Source organism: Mesoplodon bidens (assembly GCF_964165515.1).
Source record: "Mesoplodon bidens genome assembly, chromosome: 4".
NCBI lineage: Eukaryota > Metazoa > Chordata > Mammalia > Artiodactyla > Ziphiidae > Mesoplodon > Mesoplodon bidens.
The window spans coordinates 119,860,116-119,874,224 of record NC_138160.1 but is presented as its reverse complement, the minus strand read 5'-3'; the positions used below and the strand labels follow the sequence as shown (position 1 = coordinate 119,874,224).

General features: G+C 45.0%; 1 protein-coding gene across 1 annotated transcript; it reads left to right on the top strand.

Moving 5' to 3' along the window:
- The first annotated feature begins 4,817 nt into the window (after positions 1 to 4,817).
- Positions 4,818 to 8,112, top strand: CD14 (CD14 molecule). The gene is made up of 2 exons (XM_081230919.1): positions 4,818 to 5,371; positions 5,461 to 8,112. Exons 1-2 carry the CDS (start codon positions 5,369 to 5,371, stop codon positions 6,574 to 6,576), a joined length of 1,119 nt encoding a protein of 372 aa, XP_081087045.1. The 5' UTR covers positions 4,818 to 5,368; the 3' UTR covers positions 6,577 to 8,112.
- The last annotated feature ends 5,997 nt before the right edge of the window (positions 8,113 to 14,109 follow it).

Genomic DNA, 14,109 nt, shown 5'->3' with positions numbered 1-14,109 from the left:
ACAACAACCAGCACTCTTCCCTTAATTAACACTGTCCTCAAGATCTCCAGTGTCCCCTACTCAGAACTACTGTACCAGTTCCCCCGTTATGAGAGCATATAGCACCGTACGCTTCTCCTTCATAACCCTTTTCACAGCTGACATTAAGTTACAGTGTAATTGTTTGACGTTGTCTTCTCCCAAACCGCCTTCACAGCTCCAAGAGAGTAGAGTCCTGGTAGCACTTAAGAACTTTTATTGAGGGAATTCCCTGGCCGTCCAGGGGTTAGGACTCCACGCTTTCACTGCCAAGGGCCCGCGTTCAATCCCTCGTGGGGGAACAAAGATCCTTCAAGCTGTGAGGCCAGAAAAAAAAAAAAAGTTAAAAAGAATTCTCACTGAGGCCTCTAATCTTTAGAAAGCTACTACTTAGACAAATATGCAAGTAAGAACAAATCCAGGGATGGGAACCATTCTTCAAACCCATTTCCTTCCCTTTAATTTAATTCCACCTCTTGGAGTCAATCAATGAAGCCTTTGATTTCTTCCACAAAACACCTAGTTAAAAATCTGCAGACCATCATCCTGCTCTCCATATCTTCTCTCCAGGTCCAGCAACCATCCAGCCTCTGGACAGCCACTTATTGAGCACCATTTATTTATTTAACTTTATTATTATTTTTTTTTATTTTGGCCATGCAGCTTGAGGAATCTTAGTTCCCCCACCAGGGATCGAACCCGTGCCCCTTGCAGTGGAAACGCAGAGCCCTAACCACTGGACCACCAAGGAATTCCCTGAGCACCATTTATTAATGCACCATGCTCTGGCTGGGGATAGGATCTGGGTCTTGTCCCCTTCCTCATGGGGCACGCTGGCTTCTAACACCTACATCTTTCTCCTGGTTGGGAAGATAAGGCAAGTCCCCAGGAAAAATCTATGCTCTGCCCAGAGTGTCTGCTCAAACAGTTACAGCTGCCCAAACTGTTTTTTATTTGGGGTTTTTTTTTGCACTTATCTGCCTGGCAATTAATCCTGTAAGAAACAGCTCCATGTCCTCTCTACTACAAGGCTAGCTGTTCCTTTCTCTAGAGCTCCCCCAAGTCCTTGTCTCCTCTGTAAGAGTCGTCTTCACTATGGACTGTAGTTCTGCACCTGCATTTGCCTCCCGCACCTACTAGAGTACTTGAGGAACCATGTGATGGTCACATCAGCATCCCAGGGCTTGGCATTAGCGCTGGCACTTGGTTTAGACAAACGATAGATATTTTTTGAATCAAGGTGTTAATTGGGGACCTTTGCAGAAACATTATTGCCCCTCTTAGCTTGGACCCCTCATCCAGAGTGTCTCCCCTAAGGTGACGGAATTTTTTTAACCATTTTTTAAAAATTGAAGTATAGTTAACTTACAATGTTGTGTAATATATATATATATATATTGGGTTGGCCAAAAGGTTCGTTCGTTTTTTTCCGTAAGATGGCTCTAGTAGCACTTAGTTGTCTTTAACTTCATTCAAAACGATTTTGTTAGACTGTATGTGACAGCTGTCATATCAGCGTGCATTTAAAAAAAGACTTATCAAAATTGGTGAATTTTTGAGTAGCCATTTTAATATTGAAGATGGAAGGAAAAAAGCAACATTTTTGGCATATTGTGCTTTATTATTTTAAGAAAGGTAAAAACGCAACCGAAACGCAAAACAAGATTTGAGCAGTGTATGGAGAAGGTGCTGTGACTGATAGAACACGTCAAAAGTGGTGTGCGAAGTTTCATGCTGGAGATTTCTCACTGGACGATGCTCCACAGTTGGGTAGACCAGTTGAAGTTGATAGAGATCAAATCGAGACATTAATTAAAAACAATCAACGTTATACCACGCGGGAGATAGCCCGACGTACTCAAAATACCCAACTTAAGCGTTGAAAATCATTTGCACCAGCTTGGCTATGTTAATCACTTTGATGTTTGGGTTCCACATAAGTTAAGCAGAGGGAAAAGAAACTTCTTGACCATATTTCCGCGTGCGATTCTCTACTTAAACGTAATGAAAACGTTCCGTTTTTAAAACAAATTGTGATGGGCGATGAAAAGTGGATACTGTTAGGTGAGCCGACATGGGTTGTGAAAGAATTCACAGAAATATTAACAAGTGAAGAAAAGAAAGTTTTTATTCCTCCACTTTCCAAGGGAGGAAAGGGGCCAGACACATAGGGTGGCATTGGTCCCAAAAGGTGGGGTTTGAATCTTTTATTGAGCTTCAAAGGGCAAGGTGCAGGAAAAGGAGGTGAGTTCATGTCTATTCTGGTCCACAGCAGTACCAGGGCTGGCTTTGTGTCTATAGGATGTGGTTTTTCGAATAGACTTGCAGCCTTCAGTAATTTTCCAGGTCTCGGGTGTCTGAAAGAGACTTAATAGGTGCCCTTGACAGGTGTTACTCCATTTTGAATCATGTTAGGTGGGTTTACAGATACTGTACAATAACGTGGAATGGAAGGGATCATGGGGCAAGCGAAATGAACACCACCAACCACACCAAAGGCCGGTCTTCATCCAAAGAAGGTGATGTTGTGTATATGGTGGGATTGGAAGGGAGTCCTCTATTATGAGCTCCTTCCGGGAAACCAAACGATTAATTCCAACAAGTACTGCTCCCAATTAAACCAAATGAAAGCAGCACTCGACAAAAAGCATCCGGAACTAGTCAACAGAAAACGCATAATCTTCCATGAGGATAACGCAAGACCGCATGTTTCTTTGATGACCAGACAAAAACTGTTACAGCTTGGCTGGGAAGTTCTGATTCATCCGCCATATTCAGCACACATTCACCTGCGGATTTCCATTTATTTCGGTCTTTACAAAATTCTCTTAATGGAAAAAAATTCAGTTCCCTGGAGGACTGTAAAAGGCACCTGGAACAGTTCTTTGCTCAAAAAGATAAAAAGTTTTGGGAAGATAGAATTATGAAGTTGCCTGAAAAATGGCAGAAGATAGTGGAACAAAAGGGTGAATATGTTGTTCAATAAAGTTCTTGGTGAAAATGAAAAAAATGTGTCTTTTATTTTTACTTAAAAACCGAAGGCACTTTTTGGCCAACCTGATAGATATATATATTCTTTTTCAGATTCTTTTCCATTGTAGGTTATTATAAGATACTGAATATAGTTCCCGTGCTATACAGTAGGTTCTTGTTATTAAGGTGATGGAATTTCCTGAGGAGCCAGGCTTCAGTGGCCTGAGTCTTCTGAATGCAGAGACTCTGATGAAGAAAATAACAATGAACGGCTATTGTTACAACCTTAGCCGTAGAGCTGGGATTCCAAGCCTTTTTGTCTGACTGCAGAGTCAGTGTATTTCACACTGAACTATACTTGTATCTTGGTCCTCAGGGATGTCCCAGTGACATGGTCTGGCCTTTAGACATGGCTTAGGGTATTAGAACATGCCCAACAGGACACACAGGGAGCAGTGTGGTCCGATGGGGCTTCCTTGTTTGGATTGTGGACAGATGTAGCTACTTCTGGAAAAAGGGAAGTGAGAATTCAAATGTTTTTCATGTAGCTCTTTGCCCAGAAATCCAGAAGTTCAGACTTGTGAGGGCTGTTTTAAAAGCATAGCCCTTCTAAAATTGAGGGCAGTCATCAATTAGATCCCTTGAACTGTAACTTGCTTAATAAATAATATCGTGTAACCTGCCTTCACTGATCAAGCTCACCTTAATTGTTCCCGCAAATTACATACCCTCATGTAGCTTACACAATATGTCACAAGACTCCTTTAACTGCCCCTCTGTGGATAACACCTCTGACATATGGGTTGCTACAGTAATGGTTCCTTAAGTTGATTTTCAGGAACTTAGAGTCAGCTCTTGCCAGGTCGTGTTCCAGCTGATTAAGACTGCTTGGAACAACAGACCCTCCAACTGGGCCTGTGCGAGTGTTGGATGGATGGCCTTTTGACATCAGAAGGCCAAAACTTCACCCTCAGATCATGCTAATGCCACCATTTTCTGAACATGCATCCCATGAAGAAGCATGTAACTCAGATACACCTGAGCAGAATACTGATTACCTCACCTTTTTCCTGTCCCCAATCACCTTCCCCTGTACCTCCAACCACCCTATACCCTTCACCCATAAATATCCCAAGCCCCTTGCCTTCAGGGAGGTGAATCTGAGACTTGTTCTCCCTGCTCCTCACTTAGATCCCTTGTGAAAAACCCTTTCTCTGCTACAAACAAAAGCGTCACAGTGTTTGGCTTACTGCCTGTTGGGCAAACAAACCTGGTTTGGTAACAATTCCCCACCCCCTGGGACACTTGCTTTTTTTTCTTGACAAAGCAGGTGAGTTACTAATTAACCCTCATTCAACATAGGTCCAGCTTTTCATTCCTAGGGCATAGGTATTGTGCTGGGGAAAGGGCAGGAGATAGCTAGGTACAAGTGGGAAAATTATATTTAGGAATATCTCATTTCTCAAATGTCATGGCAGGGAAGTGGAAACTAAGTGAGCGAGGGACTTGGCCAATGTGTCTTTGTTAAACACATAGACTTCTCTACTTTTAAGAAAGCTATCACTTTAAAAAATTGTGAGGGGACTTCCCTGGCGGTCCAGTGGTTAAGACTCTGCTCTTCCAATGCAGGGGGCATGGGTTTGATCCCTGGTCGGGGAACTAAGATGCCACATGTCGTGCGGCCAAAGAAAAAAAAAAGCTATTATTTCTTAATAAACAAATTTAAAGAACAAGTCAGCAAAAAAAAAAGGGCGGGGGGAGCTATTCCTCAGACCAACTTCCTTCTCTTGAACCTAATTCTAGCCCTTGGAGTCAACAGATGAAGTTTGCAATCTCTTCCACAAAATATCCAGTTAAATCCCTGAGATATTCAGGGAGTTGGACTTGGGTGACAGGAGGTTAACAGTAATTACCAAGACTAGGGAAAAGTTAAGGAAACCACCCGGGTTGAGTTACTGGGCTATAGGCAGGGGACGTGAGAGTCCTGGCCTGAGGCACTGGGGATCTTCCTTTTCCCCATCTCAGACAAGGCTGGGGGCGCCTGAGTCATCAGGGCACTGCCTGAGGCAGAGGGCCCTAGACGCTTTGCAAGATACTTCCTGTTATGGCTCCTTTCCTGGCAACATCATTCACTGCAAAATTTCCTAGGACAGCGGATGGGGTGGTTGGGAGGAAGAAAGGTGGGGAGTGACAGGGTTCAAAGAGGAGGGAATGGAGTGACATCCCAGGGTTACATAAACGTTCAGAGGCTGCCAAAGAGTAAGGACAGATAAGTTTGTGGAGTCTGGAAGCCGACTGAGAGCCGCTGTAAAGGAAAGAAGCCACAGCCCATCCCAGAGCCAGGCGGAGAGGCAGATGTTCTGAGGACCTATCGACCATGGTGAGTGTATGCTCTTGGGGCCGAAGGAGGGCTACTCGGGGAACCTTAGGGACCGGCAGGATCCGCCCTGACCTCCGCTGTCTTCGCAGGTGTGCGTGCCCTATCTGCTGCTGCTACTGCTGCCACTGCTGCGTGTGTCTGCGGCCACACCAGAGCCCTGCGAGCTGGACGAAGAAGATTTCCTTTGCGTCTGCAACTTCACGGATCCGCAGCCTGACTGGTCTAGCGCCTTGCAGTGTATGGTTGCTGTCGAGGTGGAGATCCGTGGCGGCGGCCGCAGCCTGGAACAGTTTCTAAAGAGCGCCGACGCCGACTTGAAGCAGTATGCTGACACGATCAAGGCTCTGCGCTGGCGGCGGCTCACGTTGGGAGCTGCCCAGGTTCCTGCTCGGCTTCTGGTCGCCCTTCTGCGGGCGCTCCGTTACTCCCGCCTCAAGGAACTGACGTTTGAGGACCTGGAGGTAACCGGCCCGATGCCGCCGCCGCCTCTGGAAGCCACTGGGCCTGCGCTCTCCACCCTCAGTCTCCGTAACGTGTCGTGGGCAACAGGAGGTGCCTGGCTCGGCGAACTGCAGCAGTGGCTCAAGCCTGGTCTCAGGGTACTGAACATCGCGCAAGCACACTCGCTTGCCTTTGCCTGCGCACAGCTCCCCACCTTCCAGGCCCTCACCAGCCTAGACCTGTCTGACAATCCTGGACTCGGCGAGCGCGGGCTGATTGCGGCTCTCTGTCCGCACAAGTTCCCGACCCTCCAAGGTCTAGCGCTACGCAACGCGGGGATGGAGACGCTCAGCAGCGTGTGCGCTGCGCTGGCGGCGGCGAGTGTGCAACCTCACCGACTGGACCTCAGCCACAACTCGCTGCGCGCCACCGCCCCGGGCGCTACTTCATGTGTCTGGCCCAGCGCACTGAGCTCTCTCAACTTGTCGTTCGCGGGGCTGGAGCAAGTGCCTAAAGGACTGCCGCCCAAGCTCAGCGTGCTTGATCTCAGCTGCAACAGGCTAAGCAGGGCGCCGCGGCCAGACGAGCTGCCCGAGGTAAATAACCTGACACTGGACGGGAATCCCTTTCTAGACCCTGGAGCCCTCAACCACCAAGAAGACCAGAAGAGCTCCGGCGTGGTACCAGTCTGTGCATGTTCCGCCTTGACCATGGGGGTGTCAGGAGCCCTGACACTGCTTCAGGGAGCCGGGGCCTTTGCCTAAGGCCCAGGGGAGAGGGGGGAGAGGAATTAATTGGCTCAGATTGCCCTGGCTCTGGGAGAGCCTCGTCGGGACATCTCAACCAACCATCCCTCTGCCCCATCTTCATTAAAATCTTAAACAGCGGGTCCGTGTCATTCACTCAACAGACGTTTACTGGGCACATTGCTGGATAGCGAATCCATTATACTTAAACTTTCTTCATCCTAACTCCCTAGAAACCATACCTGCCCTTACTTAGAAAAGAACTACAGGGGCAGAAAGGGCAGGGAAAAGTCACCTGTCTAGGGCTGTGTGGGAGAACTAAGGGTTTCTGCCCAATGCAGGCTTCCTGAACAGATTACTGGCACCTGTTAAAGGATGTTTGAACGGTAAACATGCCTAGGAGGATACAGAATGTTTCCTCTCTGGTGCATTTTCCAAGAGTCAGCTTCTCCCTTTCCAAGGTAATAAAACCCAGAGCCATTTGCTTATTCTCACTCTCTTTTTTTCCTCCAACCCCCAGTGAGGACAGCTATGCCACTTGTTCTACATAAGCTCTGAGTTTTATAATTTCAGGGTTCCTCTCCTGTAGTGTACAGCCCCTCTGCACACACTGGCTTTCACTGTGTCATGTAATGGAGAGTTGGGGGTTGGGGAACTGATACAAGATGCTGTCATTTAACAGCCTGTCTCTGAACCAGAGATCTTGTGACTATGTTAGTATATGTGTGTATAATCGTTCTTTGATTTGCAAACAGGATAACACCTTAGACCCTTCACAGCTCCTCAGACCCCTGCACAGGGCAATTAATAGTATACGTCCTCTGAACCACATTATCTCAGCGACCCAGGACATCAGCCAAGAGGTACTGTTCCTTCTAAGGGTCCCTTCTTCATTACATCAAGGAGGCAGCCACACCCAGCAGAGATCTAGTTATCTGCCTCGAGGGGGACCTCAAGAGGAGTGGGAGGAGGCATGTAAACATAGCCCTCCAGCCTGCCTCCCTCCAGTGTCCAGAACCACACAGATAGGAATGGAGAATGCAAATTAACATTGATGGGAGAGTTACACAGGTTATCAGACCATGGGCTCAAAGAGTCATAGGGACAGCTAAATAAACTGCCAATCTATGTGGCTGAACCACACTGACTCCATTTTGTCACCTCCATCTTAGGCCCACAGTCTTGCCCCTCCCCTTTCTGCACAACTGAGCTTTAGTCTACTCACAAGGAGTGCACCCAAGCCAGATTACTTTCCTAACAACTTTTACTCTTGCCTTCATGTGATATGAAAACTGGAAGAATGCCTTTTGTTGACACAGATGGTTAATGGTCATGAGACCCCCAGGAGGAAAAAGCCCCCGTTCCCTTGGATGCAGATGTGCATCTTACCTGCGAGTCAAATTCTGTTTTTCGCTTTGGCCCCTTTAAATACAAGGTATCCCCTTCGCAGAGCGCAGCTGTGAATGCCTCTGGATCCTAGCTGTATGTAAATTCACAATACGCATTATGTAATATGGCTGTATGTCAGTACCCACAATACACTTCAAAATTGCACTTTATGGAGTTGCCTGCTTTGTTTTTTGGTCTCAAAGTTCTTTCTCAGTTCGGTGGATATTATTCAATATCTGCCTCCCAACACTTTTGCATGTGGATAGACAGTTTTCCCAATACCATTTTTTGAAAAGACATTGAATGGTCTTGGCACCCTTGTCGAAAATCATTTGACCATATATGTGAGGTTTTATTTCTGGGCTCTCTACTCAATTCTGTTGGTCCATATATCCGTTTTTTTGTTTGTTTGTTTGTTTTTTGCGGTACGCGGGCCTCTCACCGTTGTGGCCTCTCCCGCTGCGGAGCACAGGCTCCGGACGCGCAGGCCCAGTGGCCATGGCTCACGGACCCAGCCGCTCCGCAGCATGTGGGATCTTCCCGGACTGGGGCACGAACCCGCGTCCCCTGCATTGGCAGGTGGACTCTCAACCACTGTGCCACGAGGAAAGCCCCATATATCTGTTTTTATGCCAGTACCACACTGTTGTGGTTACTGTAGGTTTGTAATAGGTTATGAAATCAGGAAGTGTGAGATCTCCAATTTTATTCTTTTTTTCAAGATTGTTTTGGCTCTTTGGAGTCCCTTGAGATTCCATATGAATCTTAGGATGGATTTTTCTATTTCTGCAAAAAATGCCATTAGATTTTGACAGGGATTTAATTAAATCTGTAGCTTGCCTTGGGGAGTGTTGATATCCTAATAATATTGTCTTCCAATCCATGAATATGGGATGATTTTCCATTTACTTGTGTCTTCTTTAATTCTTTCAGCAATTTTTGTAGTTTTCATTGTAAGTCTTTCATCTCCAGTTAATTTCTAAGTACTTTATTTTATTTTCTGATGCTATGGTAAATGGAATTGTTTTTCTTAATTTCCTTTCCAGACTGTTCATTGTTAGTGTATAGAAGCTGCTGAACTGAAACAAATAGACTGCCAGATAGTTCTCCTGCAAAGACAGGTTTCTTTGGGATCAGCAGAGAATTGCAATTCAGGGGTCTCAACCACGGCGAGCTATCAATACATGCAAGTTTCTGTATGGCAAAGGTAGGAGAACACTTTTATACAGAGGAAAAGGAAGGTGGGAGGGCTCCTTGCCAGTAAAAAAGGAGTCTTTCTTCTTCCTGTTGGGCTCTGCTAAGGTCTCAGGGCATGAAGCAGTCCCTTCTGGTCTCCCAACTCTATTTAATTGAGGTTTCTGTTTATTTGTTTTACAAAACTCACAGGATTTTGTTTGTTGGTTTTGTATGCTTCAACTTTGCTGAATTTGTTTATCAGTTCTAACAGGTTTTTTTTGTGTGGAATTTTCAGGATTTTCTACATATAAGATCATGTCATCTGTGGACAAAGATAACTTTACTTCTTCCTTTCCAGTTTGGATGTCTTTTGTTTCCTTTTCCTGCCTAACTTCTTTGGCTAGGATTTCCAGTACTATGTTAAATAGGAGTGACAAAAGTGGGCATCCCTGGGCTTCCCTGGTGGCGCAGTGGTTGAGAGTCTGCCTGCCGATGCAGGGGACACAGGTTCGTGCCCCGGTCCGGGAAGATCCCACATGCCGCGAAGCGGCTGGGCCCGTGAGCCATGGCCGCTGAGCCTGCGCGTCCGGAGCCTGTGCTCCGCAACGGGAGAGGCCGCAACAGTGAGAGGCCTGCGTACGGCAAAAAAAAAAAAAAAAAAAAAAGTGGGCATCCCTGTCTTGTTCCTGATCTTAGAAAGTTTTGTCTTTCACCATGGAGTATGACTGATGTTATGTTCATAAGATAATCTTCATTAAGATGAGGGAAACAGCATGATTGTATGCAGATAGGAATAAGATATCTATTTTTTCTCTTTATTCTGGTAAAAAAATATATATATAGTAAAATTTGCCATTTTAACCATTTTTAAGTGTAAGTACGGTGGTATTAATTACATTCACAGTATTGTGCAACCATCACCACAATTTCCAGAATTTTTTTGTCACCCCAAGAGAAACTCTGTACCCGTTAAGCAAATACTCTCCATTTCCCCTCCCCCTAGAGCCTGGGAACATCTAATCTACTTTCTGTCTCTATGAATTTGCCTATTCTAGATATTTAATATAAGTGGGATCATACAGTATTTATGTCTGGTTTATTTAACTTAGTATGATGTTTTCAAGGTTCATTTATGTTGTAGCATGTGTCAGTACTTCATTGCTTTTTATGGCTGTACGATACTCCATTGTATTATAAACTACATTTTGTTTATTCATTCATCTATCGATGGACACTTTTTGGCTATTGTGAATGATGCTACTATGAACATTTTAGTACACAAATCTGTTTATGTACCCCTTTTCAGTTCTTTTGCATATATACCTAGGAGAAGTATTGCTGGATCATATGGTAATTATATGTTTAATGTTTTGAAGAACCTCCAAACTCTTTTCCACAGCGGCTGCACCATATTACATTCCCATCAGCAATGTATGAGGGTTGGACTTCCCTGGTGGTGCAGTGGTTAAGAATCCGCCTGCCAATGCAAGGGACGCAGGTTCGAGCCCTGGCCCGGGAAGATCCCACATGCCACGGAACAACAAAGCCCGGGCGCCACAACTACTGAACCTGAGCTCTAAAGCCCATAAGCCACAACTACTGAGCCCACGTGCCACAACTACTGAAGCCTGTGTACCTAGAGCCCATTCTCTGCAACAAGAGAAGCCACTGCAATGAGAAGCCCGCCCACCACAAGGAAGAGTAGCCCCCACTCGCCGCAACTAGAGAAAGCCTGTGCACAGCAACGACAACCCAACATAGCCAAAAATAAAAACAAACAAATAAATAAATGTATATTAAAAAAAAGCAATACATGCCCTGAAAGTTCATATTTTCAGTTGTGTGTACCAACTGAATCAGAGTCCATTTTTCTCTTTTTATTAGAGCCATACTAGTGAGTAAGAAGTGGTACCTCATTACGTTTTTGATTTGCATTTCTTTAATGACCAAGGATTTTGAGCATCTTTTCACATGCTTGTTGGCCATTTGTATAGCTTCTTTGGAGAACTATCTATTCAAATTTTTTTTCCTAGTTTTTAATTGTCGTTTGTCTTTTTGCATTTCACTAATGTATAATGATGTTGAGCAACTTTTTATGCACTGTGTATATCTTCTTTGGAGAAATGGCTATTCAAGTCTTTCCCTCATTTTTTACTTGAGTTGTTTGTCTTTTTGTTGCTGAGATGTAGGAGCTCTCTATATATCCTGGATAGTAGATCATCATCAGGTATATAATTTGCAAATATTTTCTCCCATTTTGTAGGCTGTCTTTTCATATTTTTGATAATGTCTTTTGATGCACAAAAGTTTTTAACTTTGATGAAATTAAGTTTATCATGTTTTCTTCTGTTGTGCTTGCTTTTGGTATCATATCTAAGAACTCATTGCCAGATTAAAGGTCATGAGGATTAATTTCTGTATTTTCTTCTATGAGTTTTATAGTTTTAGCTCTTAAATTTGGGAAATTGATCGATTTGAGTTAATTTTTGTATATGGTCTGAGGTAAGGGTCCAACTCCATTCATCTTTATCTGGATGTCCAGGTGTCCCAGTGCCAGTAGTTAAAAAGATTAATCTTTCCTCATTGAATGCTCTTGATGTCCTTGTCAAATCAGCTGTCCATAGAAACATGGGTTTATTTCTGGACACTTACTGCTCTGCTCTCTCACTGATCTCTGTGTTTGTTCTTATGCCAGTACCACAGTGTCTTGGTTACTATTGCTTCACAATAAGTTTTGAAATCAGGAAGTGTGAGTCCTCCAATTTTGTTCTTCTTTTATAAGATTGTTCTGACTATTCAGCATCTGTTGAAATCCGTATGAACTTTAGAAGGAGGAACAGAAGCTGAGAGTGAAGGAACGAATAAATAGTAACGAATAAATAAAATAAATAAATAGTAACAAATAAATAAATAGTAACGAATAAATAGATGCAATTGTTGCATCTCCTTGTACCTAGAAAAGCACTAAAATCATCCCTCATGGTGACACCTGCTCCTGGTGACTAGCAGTAACCTACACGAGACTAGCAGAAACCTCCTGCAAAAAAATATGTGCTTCATTGCACGTACTCCCCCTGCACCAAAATCACATATATACTGAACATCCCCCTCTACCTCTTTGGAGAAGCTTCTCAGAGCAATCTGAAAAGCTGTCTACTGGACTATAGTCCTAATTTTACCCCAAATAAAACTTAACTCACAACTCACAGGTTGTGCTTTTTAGTATCAGAATTGGATTGAAATGTAGGACGTCCAGTCAGTGTTAGAGAATTGGTGTCAGATACAGTAACTATAATGCTTTGCTGGGTTCTGTAAGTCATTCCAGCAAATTATGGAAGCTGCAGGAGTAGTGGGAATACCTGGGAGTGTAGATAGCTAGTCAAAGTGAGGACCCCTGAGCTTGAGACTAGCGTCTGAATTTAGGGCAGTCTTATCGCAACTGTGCTCTTACCTGTGAAGTTTGGCCAAACTCTGGGTAGTTGGTGACAGAAGTAATTTCATCCTACATGGAACATTATTCAGCCACAGAAACGAAAGAAGTACTGATACATGCTACATCATGGATGAACCTCGAAAAACAAGAAAAAAGCCAGTCACAGAAAGAACACATATTATATGAGTCCACTTATATGAAATGTCCAGAATAGGCAAATCTATAGAGGCAGAGAGTAGATGAGTGGTTGTTTAAGGGTCAGGATAGGGTGGGGGTTAGGGAGGCTATAGTAAAGGAAAGCAAGTTTCTTTGTAAAGTGATGGAAATGTTCTAAAATTAACTGTGGTAAGAGTTACACATATCTGCAAACTTACTAAAAACCATTGAATAATACACTTTACGTGGGTGAATTGTATGGTATATGAATTATATCTCAACAAAGCTGTCATTTTTTTAAAAGGTAGTTATCTTTTATAAATACATACTGAAATAGCTATATGTGAAATATGAGGTGTCTGGGATTTGCTTCAGAAGAATCCACTGGGGGCTTCCCTGGTGGTGCAGTGGTTGAGAGTCCACCTGCCGATGCAGGGGACACTGGTTCGTTCCCCGGTCCGGGAAGATCCACATGCCTTGGAGCGGCTGGGCCCGTGAGCCATGGCTGCTGAGCCTGCACGTCTGGAGCCTGTGCTCCGCAAGGGGAGAGGCCACGACAGTGAGAGGCCCGCGTACCGAAAAAAAAAAAAAAATCCACTGGGGTGGAAGGGGGAACAGAAGGAATAAGACCGGTCTTAAGTTGATAACTGCTGAAGCTGAGTGCCTGGAAGCTCACTAAACTATTCTCTCCACAGTTATATATGTCTGAAATTTTTCATAAGAGGAAGAAAAGAAAAATTCCATGCAATAGTCTGGCTCACTCAGAAAAGAGAGGTCTGGGCCTCCCTGGTGGCGCAGTGGTTGAGAGTCCGCCTGCCGATGCAGGGGATACGGGTTCGTGCCCCGGTCCGGGAAGATCCCATATGCCGCGGAGCGGCTGGGCCCGTGAGCCGTGGCCGCTGGGCCTGCGCGTCCGGAGCCTGTGCTCCGCAACGGGAGAGGCCACGGCAGTGAGAGGCCCGCATACCGCAAAAAAAAAAAAAAAAAAAAAAGAAAAGAGAGGTCTGTCACCTCCTACGGTAAGTTATTGTTTAGAGGCCCCACCTCAGATCAGGGAGATGAATTGTTGAGGGGAATCTGAGAGGCACAGAAGCCATGGAGTGTGGAGAGGTGATGAGCACAGGGGCTGCTTTGGGCTGGGGCAGCTCAGCCCCTTCAGTCCTGACAGGCCACAGACCAGGCTGACCGTGGTGGTGGAAGTAGAGTGAAGGAGAAGATCTGGTAAGAAGCCTCCACACATTCATCTCAGAGGTAACGCAGCCTGGGAGAGCCTCTTGGGAGAGGGGGAGGGTGAGGCCATCTCACATTAGGAAACTGAGGCAAAGGTTGAGGGCAGGACTCAGGAGTCCTGGGAGTTCAGTTTCCCCCATGAGAGTTGATATGAAGTGCACCTGTCT